Source organism: Montipora foliosa, unplaced genomic scaffold, assembly GCF_036669935.1.
Source record: "Montipora foliosa isolate CH-2021 unplaced genomic scaffold, ASM3666993v2 scaffold_412, whole genome shotgun sequence".
NCBI lineage: Eukaryota > Metazoa > Cnidaria > Anthozoa > Scleractinia > Acroporidae > Montipora > Montipora foliosa.
In genome coordinates this window covers 850,001-870,000 of record NW_027179715.1, presented here as the reverse complement: position 1 = coordinate 870,000, position 20,000 = coordinate 850,001, and the positions used below count along the sequence as shown (strand labels likewise).

Here is a 20,000-nt window from a genome sequence, read left to right as displayed (position 1 = left end):
TAAGTGTTTTATTATTTCGTTACGTGTTTTCATGCATTGTTACATCAAGTACTTTCATATGCAAAACAAATATGACAACCAACTGTCGAGATCTTGTGGACGAAACTAGTTTTGTAGTCGCATATATAAATGTGTGTTGAAAGTGAATGCAAATTAGTTTATTGGTATCTGCCAATGAAATTTCACAGGAAGGTGTAAAAATCCTTGGGAAAACACATACAGTATTTCTTCTCATTTCCGTTAAGAAAAAGAGTTGATCAATGGTTTCAAATGCAAATACATTGTTACCCTCACAAAACAGACCAAGAAAAGAAAATAATTATATAATAATTTTACATAAAATAGAGTTCAATATCCAGTTCCAAAAATAGTCAGTTTCACTCTTACAACACGACTACAATATTGTTATTCCTTTGCTTTCAGTTCTTCCACACAGGAACTGTGGTGCCATTTTGGCACACAATTTCTGTGATAATGATGATGAACTTTATTTATCTATCTAGTTGTAATGGCAACTTCTGGGCTTAAACAAAACAATGTAATGGAGACAACAATGTAATGATAACTTCTCTGCTTTAATAGAAACGACCTAAAATAGCTTCAACTAAATATTACGGCGACTGAATAGCTTCATGGAGCGGCTGGTGGGCTGAAACTCCACTGGACTTCACATCTACTAAGCTCATCGATGACTCGCTCCTGGTCGATCTCGGCTTTAGCATAGCTCACCTTCAACGCCCACGACATTGGTTCTATTGCTGCTATAGGAATACGCACTGGATTCCCTTGGTGCTCTATTATTCTAGTGCCAGGGTACTAATTGGGAACAATGTAATTGAAATCAACTCAAATTAACGCAAATCAAATCAAATCAAACATCGGTTTCTGAGGAGAGGGGAGAATCGCAGTACCTGCAGGAAAACCTCTCAGTGCAGACTAACCAACCAGAGAACCAACAAACTGGACCCACATTATGATGCCAAGTCTTGGAATTGAACCTGGCCCATATTGGTGGGAAGCGAGTGCACTCACCACTGTGCCAGCTGTGCTCCCACTTTGTCTAATGCCTGCCTGCGTAGTGTGCTGTTACACAAAATGCCTAGAATTTCGGGTGTTTACACATGTATATAGTCTTTCTATTGTATGAATTAATATTATGTAATTGTCATACCTAAATGAATTTGAAAGCTTTTTATTCCTAAAATGAAAATTGCATTGAAGTCTTTCCCATCTTTCAATTCTAAGATGATATCTTCTAGTCTTAGATCCTGCAAGACAACAATTGTTTAAGAATCCCTGAGACTATGACAATCCATAAAATAACAGTCTGGTCAACATTTTTGCAAACAGTAAAAAAAATTAAAAGGTCAAATTTCCATGATTAGTTTCACAGGTACACAAATGGACAAGTAAATATCCTTTAAAAATTAAGTATTTAAATGCTTCAGTTTTACCGAACAACTATATAGGCCCAAAATGGTGATGACAGCGAATGGCCAGATTACAAATTATACCAAGACATTACAATATTATTGTAACGATAAATACTCATTATCATCAAACCTTTTTCTTGGTGTATACTGATATTGTTACAATCTTGTCATTTTGATACCAGTCATACCTGCAATAGTTATAAAAAGAACTATTAAAGAAGAATAAGGCCTGAACCATAGATAGTAGCCAAATATATTATTATTTATTACACGCCGAGACCCGCAAAACAAGTATAATATTACAGTTATCTTCCAGAGTTGATTTCTCTTCTTCTACGGGCTTCCCTCTGTCTTTGATAGGCTGCAACCCTTTTAATTCAGTATGATCTGGGGACACGTTCCGTAATAGTTCTCAACTTTCATCTGTCATGCGCAGAATATTGCTACACGTCCAGCACGTCGCCACATTTTAGGGTTGTTTTCAAAGTGTCCTTAAAGCGAAGTTGAGGACGGCCGACTGGGTGTGATCCATTTACCAGTTCAGAGTAAGGCAGTTGTTTGGCAGGTCTGTCATCACCCATGCAACAAAGATGGCCCAACCAGCGAAGGCGACTTCCAACTAACCTTATCTCAATATCTTCTACATTAGCGCGCCTGAGGACTTCTTCGTTTCTAACGAAATCACCCCATTTAATGTTAAGAATGATACGCAGATGGCGCTGCTGTAAAGTACGGAGCTCTCTGACTTGACGTTGGTACACATGTTTCACTACCATACATTACAAGCGGCACTAAGTACTGGTTGTATACAGCAACTTTAGTTCGAACAGTGAGGTCATGAGAGTCGAAAACTCTTTCTCCGTAGCCGACACATGACACTGCATATGAGATGTGAGTTCATTGAGCAATCACTAGTCACGTGCACGTAGCTGCCTTTAGGTACCTGAAGCAAGTGACATTAGGCAATTTCTTGCCATCTACAAAGAAATCAGCAGCATTAACAATACACATGCATGGTCTCCGTCTTCGTTGTGTTGATGCGCATCCCCATTCGTTTAGCAAGTTGGTTATAGGAAGTTAGTAACGATTGTAGGCCTTCTGGTGTGTCACTGAATACGGCAATATCATCAGCATATTGTACTTCCCTGATAAATTCAGTGAGGACTTTTGTTTTCGCCTTAAGTCTGCGAAGATCAAAAATCTCAGGGGCACCCAACGAGAATATAGTTCAAACCCACTTAAACATAGCATTGTTAAACTATTTTCGTATTTAAACGAGATACATATAGGCATATTTTGATCCCCTAAAAATTTTTTATCTGTTCGGATTTCCTAGCTGAAAGTCTAGTGATCCGAAAATTATAGGGATCAAAACTTACCTTTTCGAAAATTTCAGCAAGAAAAAAGGCTCCCGAAAATTCTAGGTGACCTTTTTTGGGAACAAATCCATTTAAAATGGACAGGCAGGCAAGCAAGGAATTTTACAACAAATGTTCCGAAAATTCTAGATCTCAAATCGTCTTCCGAACAGATATTTTCCGAAAATTGACGTTGGGTGCCCCTGAAAAGCTCGCCATCATAACGGAATCTTATCTGGATGTTACAAGTGTGTTTGACTTTCTTGAAAGCGAGCCAGTGTAGAACCGCAGCAATGATACCGAAAAGAGTCGGTGCTAGTTTGTATCCCTGTTTGACGACACAGTTGTATTCGAAGGCCCGGGTTAGTTCTCCATCAGCAATCACCCTGGCATGAACGTCAGAAAACAGTTTCTTTATGATTGTTATAAACGTCTGAGGGCAGCCCAATTTACCGAGGATTATAAAGAGGAGTTCACGATTGACGGTGTTTATGTACTTAAACGTCAATGAAAAGGCATCAACATGTGAAAACAATGATTGTAACTTATGCCCTGAAAAACGTTTGAATTCCAAGTACCAGAATCTCGCCAGGATACACACACTGTGCTTGTCTTATTTGCAACAACTATAAGCTGCTACAAAGCTAACAACCTATAAACAAGAACGCCCTGCCTTGATTTTGAGACAAAACCCGTACATTTCCATTTAATGATTCACATGCAGCACTGGTGCAGTTTTTGAGATGCTACAAATCCAGTCAGCTCAAGTCAAATCAATTTGCCCGCTTTCTTTTTGTTCCCACTACCAGTCTCCCTGGTTTCTGTGCATGTAAAGGGCAGGTTTAACTATCATTGGGCTGCAAAATTACTGATCTTTGCCAAGAAGCATTGTCTGACCTCTGACAGTGTTTTTAGGGCAAAACCATTCAGGTGCTTTTGTTGATATTACCAGTTTGAGTTATTTCAAATTACTTATCAATAAGAATTGGAAAATTAACAATAAAATTATTATTATAAATCACCAAAAAACTGAAAAATGCCAAGAAGGCAATGATCACAACAATCCAAGAACTACTAGTTTAGTAAAATGTGTAAATGAGAACAATGCTAACCGTGGGTCTGGTGAGCTTGGTGGGGCAACTGGCACAGCAAACCCATTATCTAGCAAAATAAACAAGGAAATACTTTACACTGTATGCACAGCATAAAAAACCATTAAAAGTTATGAAAGCTCAAGAACATACTTCTATTAAAATCCAAATGTAGCTTAAGGATAATAATTTATTGGAAGGTTTTGAAATCAAATTGAAGCATACAGAATACTAATAACGATGTTTACATGTATATTTTGGGGTTTTGAAGAAAATTGTCCAAGCCTTTCAAAAATATAAGGACTCACAATAGTTTAAAAACTGCGGTTATAATAACGTTGTAATTATTATTATTATTATACATCAGACTCACTATGAAAAATCTGATTGGTCGAGGGCATTCAATCAATTCACAATAGCCTGTGAACTTGACATGATAAATGCAATATCTGCTGCAGATATTGCATTTATCATGTCAAGTTCAACGTCTGCCTGGTTACTAAGCCCCTTAGAGTGTTCTCATTGCATTTTTCAACAGATGAATGTCTTCTTTTGCCTATTGTTTAATAAATGTATAATAAAACAATTATTGAATTCGCTTTTCACATGATATCATGAATTATCAAAACCTCGTGTCTGTGTTATCCGCCGAAGCCGACAAACCTCATCCAATAATCGTTTATTGTCATCTGCACTATCACCATCTACGTATTTAAGTTAATAAGGTCAATGGAACCTAGCAGAAGTTATCTGCCCATTCAGGATCCAGCATACATGTATGCCTAAAAAGCACAAGGTGATTTTTAGCCCAACATACTACAACATACTTGTACCTACCTTGTGCACCAGGGACAAATAGACTGTTGTGTGATTTAAGAGATACTGATGAAGAATTTAGGTACCTTCCTGATCCTTTAAAAATGATATCAAAATTAATAAAGGTTGCCGCCAGTAATGACTGGGCAAGACGTAGCTGCACTGCAATGGTTTAATGGCTATAACAACTACCGGCATGTTACAAAAATATGGCCGCTGAGCAAGACACAAGGAACATCAAAAAACACAATAAGCATGTCTGGCTAAAAATGCCTGCTGTTGCAGGCTTTATCCTGTGTTTAATTTGATTTCATAAAAGGGTTAAAAATGTCTATAAAATTAATTTCTTAGATAATAAGATACCGGTATAAATACAAAAGTACACATAAAATCATCCAAATTTTCAAACTTTTTTAAACCTTCAAAAAACACTTCCCAGTTCAAGGCTTTAAAATTGCTTATACTCTTAGCACAACAATGTCAATTTCCTTACTCCATCTAGGGGTCTAGGGGCATCCTTCCCTGGGAGAATTTTGACATTTGGGTCTCTTAAAATACATTTCCTGCATTCTGGAGCAAGAATAAGTGTATTTGAACACAACACTAATATTAAATTTTGGCTTTTTTTATTCAGAGAGAGTACATGTTATTGAATACTTTAAATGTTTGAAATTCATATTTTGGGTTTTGAAAAGTCATTAAAATAGTGTGGCATAGCCCCCTTTAAGGCTCCTCTGCATTCTGTAAAGCTGCATGCAATGAATATCATCTGACGTGATTTATAGCACATTTTGCAGATGTCATTTTGGCATGCTTCAAATGTAGTCAGCAAATCAGGTAGCTTACACCAAGTACTGGAATACAGGACTGCTGTTTCAAAAAATGTTTGTGCGCCATTCTTTATCACCGCCTTTGACATGGGCATTCCTGATACAAGGTTCGTGTTCTATTCATGACAAATGTTTTTTGTGTTATTCACAAAATTTGGGGTAATTTCCAAGGAAAAGTAGGTGGCAAGTTCACATGCAATAGCTGGCGAATTTTGCTGGCCACTGACTCTTATTGAAACCCCTGCCGTAGGGCCAAGGCTCTAGGCGGGTCCAAGGACAGGGGTCCCCTGTAAAAGTTTGAAATTTAGGTTTGCAGAGGTGCAATTGACTGTAGTTTAAGGGTTGTATTTCTAGTTCATCATCATCATCATCATCAATCCAATTTTGATTCCGGTTTATCCCCATAGACAGTGGTGGCCGGATTCACCCAACTTTGGCAGCAATCTCTCTCCATCCCACTGTCCATCTCACTTGATTCATGGCATCCTTTTTCTCCAATCCAACACTCTTGCTCTCCTTCTCCACTTGCGTCTTCCACGTCTTCTTTTGTCGTCCTCGCTTCCTCTTGCCTTTCAATTCAAACTCCAACGCTTTTCTCAGAAATTGCTCATCATCCCTCCTCAACACATGCCCATACCATCTCACTCCATTCGCCTTTGCCACCTGAACCACTGTTTCCTTCAATCCTAACATCTCCATTAGGTCCTCTGTCCTCTTCTTCTCCATCAGTTTTGCATCACACATTGCTCTCACCATTGCTCTCTCGGTCCTTCTCAAAATTGCCATCTCATTTTCCCTCAGACACCATGTCTCACTCCCATATAACATTGCCAATCTTACGTAAATCCAAAAAACCATTCCTTTCATCTTCAGCGAGAACCTTTTTGAGTTAAGCAACTCTCCGCATTCCCTGAACTTCACCCAGTCAATTCTTGCTCTTGCTGTCACAGCTGCTTCGCAACCACCACTTGCATTCACCCTATCCCCCAAATAACAGAAACCTCTCACGGTTTCCACCTCTTCACACAACTCCTCCACCGGTTCCACTAATCCATCAACTTGCTTCTTGCATTGTCCACACACAAAATCTCTCCCCAACCTAGGGGTCGCCCTCTTTACTTTCTCGCATCTGCCATGGATCCATTTCCCTCATTTCACACACAACACTGAATTTGCCATTACTCGCTTCCCACAAATACCACATGGATCTATCTTACTCACAGACATTTCACCTTCTGCCCCACTTACTACCACTTTTGTCTTCCCCAGGTTCACCTTCAGCCCCTTGCTCACGAATGCCTCCTTCCATTTCCAGAACTTCTCCCTCAGTCCTTCCATTGTTTCACTCGTCAACACCAAGTCATCCCCGTACAACATCTCACGCATCAAATCATTTCTCACACTCTCCGTAACCACGTCAACCATGATCGAAAAAACCAACGGCCATAACATGGATCCCTGGTGCACACCAACTTTCACCTCAAACTCATCAGACAACTCTGTGAAGATCTCACTCACTCCCCAAATCTTCATAATAATGCTTTCTCTGCACACGTTCTGCCACTTTGCTGACCATACACACATATAATTCTAAACACTTCTTCACGGGTCCCCAGTAGGTTTTTGGAGACCTGGGATTTTGCCTTTTTGGAGCCTGGGATTCGGGATTATAAAGAAATATGGGAGCGGGATTCGGGATTGCATTTATGGACGGGACAAGGGGTTTAGTGTTAATACGAAGACTTTTATGATGTTTTGCCAAACGGAAGAAATTGATCACATCCTAGGCAACCATAAAGGTGCATATGATCACCTTGTGTCAACTGAATGAACTACAGGAAAGCATGTTAATCGTTCGTCGTTTTCAGAGGAAAACAACGTCTTTGGTTTATTAATTTTGTTGTAATATTTAACTGAATATTTACATTTCATCTGTCGGGTCAAGAAGCCTTCTTTGTCGGGTTCCTGAGAACGTACATGTATCTATTTTGACTTCAGGGTGAACTATTTACACAATCGTGCGTTTGAGCAGCCATGTAATTGAAAATCTGAACATCCATGAGATACAAAAACTGACTTGCAAATTATCGCAAATCATAATGCTGACAAGCACAAAAGCAGAAGAAATGGTTAACAAATATGACGTTTATTGTCACGCAAATGATGACATTGTAATTTCATGACACTCAAAATTTGCAAAAAGTGCGAGTTTCATGTAAACAATCTTTGCACTAGCAAGTCGTAGCAATAAATTGGATTAAGCAGAAGTTAAAGAAATATTGATGGCTTCCCAAATAAATTTCATTTTACACTACAATGACAAAATCATTTGTCAGAGAAATAAAATTCCTGTCTCCTCGCATATCACACTTCAATGCACATATGCAAATTTGTCAACTCAATTTGTCATTTTCACCGCGTCCCATTTCCCGCGAAGTTTTTCTTCTTTTAACCCTTTAAGCTCCGAGGGGTTCCCCATTGACGAGTAAAATCGTCTGGCGTTAGACAGAGTAAAATCTCCTGGCGTTAGACAGAGTAAAATCTCTAAGTGCCATTTGGCACTATCGGGGCTGAAAGGGTTAAACGGGGACATAGTTTTTTCACGCTGTTAGCTTAACCCTTTAAGCCCCGAGGGGTTCCCCATTGACGAGTAAAATCGTCTGGCGTTAGACAGAGTAAAATCTGTAAGTGCCATTTGGCACTATCGGGGCTGAAAGGGTTAAACACATTGTATTCAATGGTCAAAAGGTCAAGTTCGGGTGATCAAGTTGCGCGTGTGACCCATTATAATTATTTTTTCACAAAAATTAATGTTCCCGAATTGTCAAGTATCACCACAGAAGACAAGAACATCATCGTAAAAGCTTATTCTACGCAAAAAGAACGGTAGGTTATGGAGGTAATTTTGAAAGTGGAAATCAAGTTTACAGCAGACGAGAATAACAACAATAACAAGAATTAAGTTAACACAACAGCGAGACGCTTACATGTACCTCATTTTTACACGAAAATGCTTTACTATTGCCTTCAAAACTATCCAGTTAAGCTTGCATATTAGACAACATGATGAATTCAAAAAGGCCACCTTTTCCAGCAAAAATTAACATTTTTTGAAACAAACAACATATTTCTTATTAGAGGCAAAAACCCCTTCTTATTTCATTAAGAGCGCGAAGACAAGAAACTCAATCGTGTCAAATTACACTCTGTGTCAAAAATGCAACTAAATAAATTTCCCACCAGTGTTCAGCATCAAACCCTTTACTGAAAAACCCTTTACTTGAATTATCAAGAAAAAAATGGGTAACAAGCTTTCTTTCAAATAATTTTTGTCTAACAAAAATTAGTGAAATTTCCAATTGTTACCGGAACACTGTGCAGAATTGAGTACAAACAAATATAAATAAGCCAGACAACAGAGATCAATGATCCAAGTTGTTCAATTACTTCTCTGTCTTTGTTAAACCCATACATGTAAGTTACTAGTCAGAGAATTTCAGTGTTGTACAAAACACCACACTTGTACAACATTAGAACTACAGCTCACTTTGATTACGGCTCGACAGGCGACAGATTGTTGTCAAAGTCCATCACTCGTCGCTTTTGAGGTTGTAGTTTTTTTTTTTTTTTTCACCACCTGTCTTGTTTATCCAATTTATGTTCCATTCTTCGCTCCGTAAGGGTACATTTTGTTTAAAGATCCTCCAAAACCCCATTTGTGTCAGACCCCAGCTCTGAACCATAGTGTTACGCTTCAAGGTCATGACCTTCTGGTTCAACAAATAATACATAATCAGGGGTTTCAAGTTTGCCATTCACGGGATCTTGAAATTGGTAGTAATGATGACATGAAGTTGTCAAAACGTCATAATTATAACCTTTAAAATAGTTAATTTTCCTTTTGAAATGGTTTTCCAAATTACCGTAAACGTCCATGTATAAGCCGCATCCGTAGATAAGCCGCACCCCCGAATTTAGAAGCGCAGATTTTGGAAAAAAATTTAATACAATAAAGTTTGAAGTTCCAGTAACGTTCTATTGCTATAAACCAACAAGGACAAACAATCAAGGTTTCACCATAAAGTTAAAATTCCTTCGATATTGAAACAAAACGAACGAGTGCTTAGTAGCCAAGCTTTAAGTGTGGGGAGGAGTCTGGGCCAGGGCCTACGTTGCATGAATTTTTTGAACACGGATGTGATGCCTGGGTATCATGACCACGTCTATAAAGATGTACCCACAATAGGCGAAAAAATTAATGCAGAACAGGAGCTTGATAATGCAGTCGACAAATTTGCCGAGTAGGTGGTCAAAGACAACGATACAGTCGGCCATTTACCTTGCGAGTACTCGCGAATTTTGTGGAAGTGACTGGCCGAAGAGCTGTGCGGAGGAATGGAGATTCCTTGTAGGTTGGTGTTTACTTGTTCGAGTAAAACGAAAATTAATCGCTTGAAAGAACTCTTGGATAGCAAGATTCGCCGATAAACACTGGAAGATACAAACGGCTCCTTTAGGAGCCACCACTCATTAAAAAGTCAAGGAACAACAGCAATATGCTCTCAGTTTCTTTTATGTTTCTTTACTGAGACCTTAAGAAGTTGCATGAATATTAATAAGGTTTTTTAAAACTCCAAACACAGATGTATCCATGGATAAGCCGCACCCTTGATTTATGGCTTCAATTTTGTGAAAAAATGTGCGGCTTATACATGGACGTTTACGGTATTGTTCTTCACTGAAAATTATCAACAGAATGTGCTTAATTGCACACTCAGTGTCACTGTTGATGAGAAATCTTCCTTCATCTTTGTATTCAGTTTGGTACCCAGAACGCTGGAAATCGCATTTCTGACCTTCCAGATTTCAAAATTTTCTGGGGGAGCATGTCCCCAGACCCCCCTAGACGAAGGGGCATAACAGGCCCTGGTTGACACAGTCAGCTTCTCGACTTAAATCAGCTGCCTACTTCAAATTTTATTGAAATTATCCCCTGCATAAGTTCAGTGGCTTTGAAATGAATTTGTGTACAACGTGTGTTTGCTGATAATGGCATTTCAACACTGCGCGACTTACATGTACATGTATCTATTATGCGCATTGCATTTTCAAAGCCCAGCCCTCATTAGACTGCAAACGTAAATGTGCCTATTTCCTGCAGTCGCTTCTCTCCCCCGAAAAAGAATGAGAGAAATTACTGCCAGAAGTACATGTACATCTGGGTTCGCGGGCTAAGCCGTCCTGAGCTGATAATTTACTTGTACACATTACGATGCCTACGAAACTAGCAAACTTTGAAATGCGTAACATCTAAACTTTTCTTGAAAAGTGAGTAGCGAAGCGATCCTTGTTTTTCTCTAAATGTCGTCCTTTTCGACGTACATGTAGTCGTTTACAATAATAATTATTACAGCTGTATAATTATGTTTGGAATAATTATTTCTTTTAATAACGAAAATTTCATAGCCTGAACAGGCGGCTACCTTCATGCTCAGAACCAGGGGATTTCTGCCCTTGCCGGCTTCATCTGAGAACCCTGCTTCCCCTCATCCACCAAATTAACAAGTAAAATCTATTACATGTATCATAATAAGTCTCACGTCCAGGAGTCAATGGGTTAAAGGACACTGAATTATTTTGTTCAAGCACAGGTCAACAATATTTAATCAAGTTGATACCACAAGCCCATAAATTATTTTGAAAGACAGCACTCATTGAAAAATTTAAGTTCCTGGTTTTTTTTTTTTTAAAAGAGGTAGTGTCACGCTATTTTAGTCATAATTCAAAACACTAAAAGACGTCTTTGCATCAATGAAGACCAAAAAATAATGCTGTAGTTTTGTTGCCAATGGCCATTGAAGTGCACTAAAGCTTAGGTCTTTGTTGTTTGCAGCCAAGGATGGAGGGGATGGAAATGGACTGAAACTTAAAAAAACATGGCCAGTTTTTTCAAGTTTGGAGATGTTTTCCTCTGAAGGTCACCAAAAGTTAAATTTGAATAGCTCTTTGTGCCATATTATAAATTCTGTATCATCTCAGTGAGTTGTCAGGAATGTTAATGTTGACCCACATGTAAAAACAGTAAATTTAGCATGACAGTGCCCATTTCATTTTGGCTAATTATAAACATAAAAATTAATGCTGGAGGAAATTAGCAAAACTGGTGACCAAGCAGAACTTTCAATTATTTTATGTCCCACAGAACACAGGTGACACTGGTTGCAAGTCACAAGGCATTGTTTTACCAACACAGAAACAACCCTAACCATTTACCAATGCTAACATTAGGCCCAAAAACGTTTGTTTGGGCCTAATGACACCCAGGGTTAGCTTTAATGAATGTTTTAGCATTCTTTCTTTATTAGTAAAACAATGTCCTGTGACTTGTGACCTGTGTTTTGCACCTGTCAGTTCCAGTTAGCACTTTTAAAATAGCACCATATTTAATAACCCTTTCACCCCTGAGGGGCTCCCCAGTGACGAGTAAAATCGTCTGGCGTTAGACAGAGTAAAATCTATAAGTGTCACTCTTAGGAGGGAAAGGGTTAAAGCAAAAATTTGTTCACTAAAGGGATCATTTTGTTGACAACCACATTTACCTGTTCTAGGTTTCACCTTGATGCCAGCGTCTCTCTTTAGTGGACCAATGAAACATTTCTCAAGCATTGATTCTGCGTTTACCCATTTATGTGTCTGCAAACATTATTATACAAGGCATTGAGGCAAAATATTATCAGCCACTGATAGACTGCTAAACTTCAGCTTTTGCTAAAGACACTAGAGGATGATTTTGATGAAATAACAAACAATTACAAGCATTATGAGTGAGGATGACTACAGCTGTATGCACCGGCAGGCCTTAGAGGCTAGCATGCTGTGGGTGTGCTGGTGTCAGTTCTACAATGTACGATACTACATGTACAATGATGATTTAACATTCAACCATGATAAAATTTGCTGCTGAGTCACACCGTTCTCACAGTTGCCAAACAAACAAGCCAGAAGGCCCATCAGGCCGGGGCTTATCTCCGGTTACCTTAGCATGAAGCGACTAGGAGTATTTCTACTCCCCCCTGGATGAGATGCTAGTCCATCGTAGGGTTATCCCCAGCATTTCGCCGGTACGCGGTACTCCAGTGAGAGTTAAGTGTCTTGCCCAAGAACACAACACAATGACCAGACCACTTGATCCGGAGTAGAGCGCACTAACCATGAGGCCACCGCACCTCCCCCAATCATAATCATCGCGGTCGGGTAAGCAATTTAGTAGTTACAAAAAGCCTAAAAGACTGGTTATGCCCCGGGAGAAGGGAAGGGGGGAGCACTTAATTTCATAGAAATAGCTAACCAAAAAATTCAATCCACATGAATGTACATGTAAAATCAAAATAAATAAAGCAATAAAAAATATTTTGTTTCTCGTCATGAATTTTGTTTCAATTTGGAGATATGGAGCAAAATTGTGATGTGGTTGAACCACGATCCATTCCCTTGATCATTCATCATTTTCAGTATTTTTTTACACATACGTATTGAGGGCTCCTATTTTCTCATTGCAATGATTGTCCCTACTTTTACAAATGATCCAGTTTAATTTGCTACTATAACTTGCGGCTAAATGTTCATACCTTGCTGCATCTTTTTTAAAAATTCAGAGCCTAGGGTATGTTATGAAAACTGTTTAACTAGAGTCCAGGCTCATTGCCGAAAAATATGTGGAAACTGCTTACGAAGTTGCATCTTGCAAACGAAATGGCATGTTTTCTTCAATGTTCAGGAAAATAAGTGTTTCAAAGTTGCCAATCTCTTTGGCTTTTGCATTATTTTGTGAGGATGGTAAGCAGCTGCTTTATCACTAATGAGGCATTTCTTCAGTTTTATGCAGAAAGGATGCAGATTTCAGGGAATTATGTGGATCCGCATCGCCGCATCCTGTCAGATGCCATGATTTTAACTCTGTTGTCCATTGGTTTTTTTACAAATAATCTTTGTTGACATCAAAGCTCTCAAATCTTGAAGTCTCCAAAGAGTGAGTGTCCTGTTTCTTGTGCCTGAGGTGCCAAATATTTCTAGGGGTGCCCGAGGGACATGCTCCCCCATAAAATTTTGCAAGTTTGCACTTCTCAAATAACTGGAATACACCATCAGATTGAACATTGGCCGAATTCAGTGCCATTGAAGGAATGAATTCGGAATGAATGAGCACTTCTGAAAGCTTAAAAGGTACCAGAAGAGTGCCAATGCATGAAAAATGTGTGTGTTGGCATGAGAGCGTGAGATTGCATTGAAATGCGTGAGACTCTGATGTTACTGTTAAAAATTAAAATTCCCTGGCCAAGAATGCTTACATTACATGTAATTCAAGAGTCACCCATTTATTGGCATATACACCAATTATTATCACCACATAACTGGAGTGCTATCATGCTGCTCTTAATTAAGGACGGTGCCTACTATTGTTATTGCACATACATCCTGCACATCTCAAGATAGTCAAGTTTCCTATCCGTGATGCTCACTAATACAGGGATATTTTAGCGCGGTTTAAAACTAACCCGATAAAGTAGATCTTAGTAAGTAGTCTTGGTATCCAAAAAGAAAACTGGGGGTAACCACGCATTTTTGAGAGATAATTAAGCATCAATTTGAGAAAGAATGCCACACATTGCTTTGTGTTTTAAAGCTTGTTACAAATATTATTCATGAATTATCTTGGAAAAATGCGTGGTTACCACCAACTTTCTTTTTGGATTTCAATGACACTTGTCAAGATCTACATAATCATTAACAGGGCAAAAATACCTTTGAATTAGTGGGCACCGTCCTTAATACCATGGCATCTGATAGGATGCGGCGATGCGGATCCGCATAATTCCCTAAAATCCGCATCCTCCGCATAATTACATGGCATCTGACAGGATGCGGCGAAGCGGATCCGCATAATTCACTGAAATCCGCATCTTCCGCATAATTCCGATATTTTCCGCAAAAAACAGAAGAAATATCTGATATTAGTGATACAGCAGCTCCTTAACATCCTCAAAAACATAAAAGCCGAAGAAATTGACTGTTTTGAAACGCTTATTTTCCTGAACATTGAAGAAAACACACCATTTCGTTCGCAAGATGAAAGTTCGTAAGAAAGATCGTAAGCAGTTTCCGCGCATTTTTTCGCCAATGAGCCTGGAACAGTTACACATCAGCAAATGACGTAACTGATAAGAAACCAAGGGCGCGTTCGATTGACCGTATTCCGGAATAGGATTACATGGAATATACAAGTTAGAAATCCTTCGTTTTTACGGAGATTCACATTAAAAATGTCGAACACCTGCGAAAATGCTATTTTAAACATATCTTTATTATCCTTGTTGCTTTAAAACACCAGACATACCGTTTTGAATTCATCACTTCACGTATTCCTATTCCGGAATACGGTGAATCAAACGCACTTTAAGTCAATGATCGAGGGAATGGATCGCGCTCCAAAGGTATTACAATTTTGCTCCATTATCTCCAAATTGAAACAAAATTCATGATAAGAAACAAAATAATTTTGTATCGCTTTATTTATTTTACCAAAAGTTGCGAGAAAATCCCAACTGCTAACCCTTTTATTTCAACGGTGAAAGCTGGTCGCAAATTGATGACTCCTCCATGTATTTTAATCACAAAGGGCAAAAATTCAGTCACAAATGCGATTGTATTGGTTGCAATTTCGATTACGGATTTACCGTAAGCATATAAATACATTGGACAGGCCTAATTATTAGTTTTATAACTTGTTTAAATTTCCGCATAATCCGGTGTAATTTCCGCATAATCAACGCATGTTTCCGCATAATATGGCCAAAAATTTCCGCATAATCGTTAATTTTTTTCCGCATCCTATCAGAAGCCATGTAATTACGATATTTTCCGCATAAAACTGAAGAAATGCCTGATATTAGTGATAAAGCAGCTGCTTACCATCCTCACAAACATAAAAACCAAAGAGATTGACTATTTTGAAACGCTTATTTTCCTGAACATTGAAGAAAACACGCCATTTGGTTCGCAAGATGAAAGTTCGTAAGCAGTTTCCACTCATTTTTCAGGAATGAGCCTGGACTCTAGTTAAACCGTTTTCATAACATACCCTAGGCTCGAAATTTTTAAAAAATGCAACAAGATATGAAAATTTAGCTGCAAGTTATAGTAGAAAATTAAATTGCATCATTTGTAACTCTGGTAAAGTAGGGACAATCATTGCGATGAAGTTGTACAAAACATAGAGCCCGCAATACATACCGGCATGTGTAAAAAACCGCTGAAAATGGTGAATGATCGAGGCAATGGATCGTGGTTGAACCACATCACAATTTTGCTCCATATCTCCAAATTGAAACCAAATATTTCTTTATCGCTTTATTTCTTTTACCAAAAGTTTCGGCAAAATGCCCTTTACCAACCCTTTTTTAACGGTGAATGCTGGTCGCAAATTGGTGGCTCGGCCGGATATCTTAATCGCAAAGGGAAAAAGCGACTGTATTGGTCGCAATTTCGAGTCCTGATTTACCATAAGCATGTAAATACATTGGACGGGCCTAATTATTAGTTCTATAAATGTTTAAATTTCCGCATAATCATTGCATGTATACGCATAATATGGCCAAAAATTTCCGCATAATCTTTAATTTTTTCCACATCCTATCAGAAGCCCTATAATACTGTTACAAGTCCTCACCTCATCAAACAAGTCTGTGCCATCTCTACCCACTCCTCTCATTATCTCTGGAATACCTCCTGGGTGGTACTCTAAGTAAGGTGTTATGTTGTATACTCGACCTAAAAGAGATTATGCCATTAAGACATCCTGGCAGAAATTCAAAAAAAGATTTGGTGACATCACTACCAAACCAACTTCATAAAATTATCAGGTACACGTAACTGTCCTGTGCTGGTCATAAGGAATAATCTCATATAATAAACACTTTTGTAGTTGTTTTTCCTTGCACCCATCTGGTAAGTAACTTTGAACCATGGCTTTTTCTGCTAAGGTGGCTTTGAACAGCATACAATCATGTAATGCATTAGCCTTTCTGCCAAATCACTGCCAGGCCAGTCAATTTTGCTGGATAATAAAACAGAAGAGGCAACCACAGAATTCAGAACCTAACAGGGTCACCAAATGCAAATCAACCCAAATCTTTAGAAGAACACATACAACAACCAGCACTACAGTGTACATGTATTCGCTCTATGCAAAGGAATGCAGGTGGCCCTGAGATTACAAACCTCAGCCCATGGATTCCTGATCCCGGATCCAAAGTCATGGATTCTTGATTCCACACTCACAGGTTCCACCAAAATGAATACCGGTAGACCAATTTCGATATATTAAAATTCAGTCCTAAACAAAAGGAATCATCTCAAGGCTCTGGGAAACAAACTCATACAAGTCCTTAGGATATTTATTCCCCAGAGCCTCAAGATGATGCCTTTTGCTTAGGACTGAATTTTAATATATCGAAATAGGTCTATTCTGGATTCTATCAAATTCTGTGGATTCTGGATTCCATACAGTGGATTCCAGATTCCAAAGCCTCACATTCCGGATTCCTTTGCATCGAGTGAACTATTATTATTCCATTGGCCCTGTACACTGTATTTACAGCTTAGCCAAACAGACTAAAGCCACCTGAGGCAATCTATGCCCTACTCTTTCAGTGTTCTCACTAGAATTTTTTCCCAAGGGGTCATACAGCCCATAACCCTCAAATTTAGGGGCCAATCCCTAAACAGGTTGGGCCATTTCAAAAGTTTTAATTTGTTTCTTTAAGGTCTTTTAAATAATATTATTTGAGCCTGTCTGCTTCCTTACTGTTCAAACTGCTTTCTTAGCAACAAAATACTAATACTTTCTTGGGTGCATTGCCGCATTTTGCCGATTCTTGTTCCAAGCCAAGCTGGCATGTTTCAATGAAGTAAATCAAAATGTGACTGATCTCGCTTTCAGAGATAAAATGGAATAAAGTACATCAGTAAAACTCTTTTATGACCTTGAACTAACAAATTTATTTTATGGTTCCTAATTTTAGTGTGATTCCTATTCCCTGGGTATTGACAGTTGACTCTGAAATGGCTTTTTTCCTTTTCCATTTACTTCCTGAGGGTGTGCTTGTTTTCTTTTAAAACTTGTGGGGTTCAACAAAAATTCATTGCCAAACTTGTGAATTCCAAAGTATATTTCACTCCAAAAAGCGATATCGCACTCATTGCTTTGTGATTCATGCAATATCGGTTTTTAACGTAAAATTTACTGGTACCATGGAATTCACTAGTTAGGCAATGAATTTTTCTACAGAAAAAAGCAAAGAAAATGATTTTAATTATTAAAGCAGCAACCAGAAACATCAAAACTTATTATTTTCATTAACCCTACAGGCAGTAAGATTAAATAACCAGGGAGCTCCACTTTTAGGCTTGGCTAAATCTATATATTAGTGTCTTTCAACGTGCGCCGACTTCGAATTTTTGTGTATGAATCCCACAAGGGTGCAGCCTGGCGAGAACAATGCTCTTTGCAGATGTGTGGGTTCTTTTAATAGAATGATACGTCTCTCTGAGTTAATGAGTCTCAAGCAAGAGTCGTGAAACGGGGGCCCCATAGCGATGTTTCCCGTGACGTGACTCACCCAATGTTATAAATATGCCAACTAGAACCTTGGCTGTTGAAATGACTTCTTTTGTTCCCTGGTTGGCAAATTTGAATATCAAAAAAAAATGTGACGTCAATGTTTGTAAACAAGAAATATTGCTATAGACATTATCTGAGAATTCCTGAAGGTAGCAGTCTGTCTTTTCCCTCAGTGTTTTAAGTGAACTAGGGTTCAAACCCACAAGCTCCAACTGCATCACTCACAGAGCCACAGGTGTGCCATGATGACATCTAAGAATACAGAGTTTAAGCACGAGTCATGCTGTTGAGCCAACGACAGCCGGAAGTGAGCTGTTTTCGTTTTTAACTTGTCTTGACACTACCACATTTTTATTTTGGTGAGTACCTTTCTCTATTACGAATGATCAGTCTGAGAGAGACCATTGCCCGGCGGCCGGTTCCAGGGATAAATGTGCCCTGGAATAGAGTTAGTTATTACCCCTTTCGAGAAACGGCCCCTGGCATGCAATATGATCACTTCCAGTCTGAGGTCACAAAACGTCCCGTTTTTAATTAAGTTCTTTACTGATCGCATGGCTACAGGAGTCTGTAAGGATGAGAGGTGTAAATTGTACATATAATGCAACTGACAATGTTTTCCCCGACCCAGGGGAGGGTGGGCATAACACTGGCATCTTACTCGAGTTCTCGGCGTGTGGGCAGGGATTTTGATTTTAATTGACATCACGGAGCCCCCAGGGTCGGGAGACCAATCGCTCGATGGAAGTTTTACCGCATGGCAACATGTTTACATGCAGCTTTTTGTCATGCAAATGGTACATTATTGAGCTTCGGTTTACATTTTGATCTTGTTGTTGTTTTCTTCGTCTTCTGTGATCGAAAGTTTTTATCAATTATGAACCAAAGAGAGAAGAACCGAGCTGCAGGTGTGAAACAACATGGCAAAACAAAAGCGCCTTAATTTGCCTAAATACACTTGTTACCACTGTATTTAAGTAGTGTCCATACCCGGGGGTGAGGGGATTTGACCACAAAGTTGTGCTCCACAGTAGTGGCTATTGACACGGAAAAAACGAAAATGTCAAATGCCTAGTGGTATGCCCGCCCTCCCCTGGGTCAGGGAAAACACTGATACGGGCATAAGACTTACGTAAAATTTTCAAGTAAACGTAAGCTTATGTTTAAATCACAATGAATAAAAACTAAAAGGTCTGGATAGTAGCAGGCATATCGATATTTTTAGAAGAAACACAAGACATGTTTCGACAGAAACTTCCGCCTTTTCCATTTTAAATTACTCTGTACTTTGTAATTTAAACTGAAGATGACAGAAGTTTCTGTCGAAACATGTTTTTAAATTTAAAAAGTGTTGTGTTGTTTCTAAGAATAAAAACTACAAGAACTCTACAAACAAGATAGTTCGCAAAAGCTTAGTAAAAGCAAAGTCAACAGCTAGAGAAATTATGCTCCATTACCTCGAATACAGATCCAAGCATCATTTTCGGAGTTGTGCTTTCCAAGTTCTTCCTCGGAAACAGGCCGTACAATTCCACCCGTTCCAGCTAAATCTTTCGTGCTTTTCCCGAGCCTGATCCAATCCATTAAACTTCTGCCGGGTTTGAGAGGCACAACTTTGGCTCTGATGTTCAGTGAGCCGGAAGAATTCGCTCTTTGAGGCGAATTCTCGGCAGGGAAGCTTATCTTCGGTGCTGTCATGGCGGTATCTTCGTTCTCATCAACAGCTTCATCACGTGTTTTTTTATTTGGATCAGCCGCTGATGTGGGCTGCAGCGTTTTGGACCCTGAACAGC

At 38.9% G+C, this 20,000-nt stretch overlaps 1 protein-coding gene across 1 annotated transcript in view; it reads right to left on the bottom strand.

Annotated features, from left to right (window-relative positions):
- The window catches only part of LOC137988219 (cytochrome b5 reductase 4-like), a 32,706-nt gene that overhangs the window by 12,450 nt on the left and 256 nt on the right, over nucleotides 1-20,000 (bottom strand). The window contains exons 1-7 of the mRNA XM_068834263.1: nucleotides 19,665-20,000; nucleotides 16,255-16,355; nucleotides 12,128-12,221; nucleotides 4,720-4,794; nucleotides 3,904-3,952; nucleotides 1,564-1,621; nucleotides 1,172-1,268 (exon numbers count right to left, since the gene is read on the bottom strand). The exon at nucleotides 19,665-20,000 is cut by the window's right edge and continues 256 nt beyond it. Coding sequence (XP_068690364.1) covers nucleotides 1,172-1,268; nucleotides 1,564-1,621; nucleotides 3,904-3,952; nucleotides 4,720-4,794; nucleotides 12,128-12,221; nucleotides 16,255-16,355; nucleotides 19,665-19,905 — 715 coding nt within the window. The 5' untranslated portion in view covers nucleotides 19,906-20,000. The remainder of the gene's footprint in view (nucleotides 1-1,171; nucleotides 1,269-1,563; nucleotides 1,622-3,903; nucleotides 3,953-4,719; nucleotides 4,795-12,127; nucleotides 12,222-16,254; nucleotides 16,356-19,664) is intronic.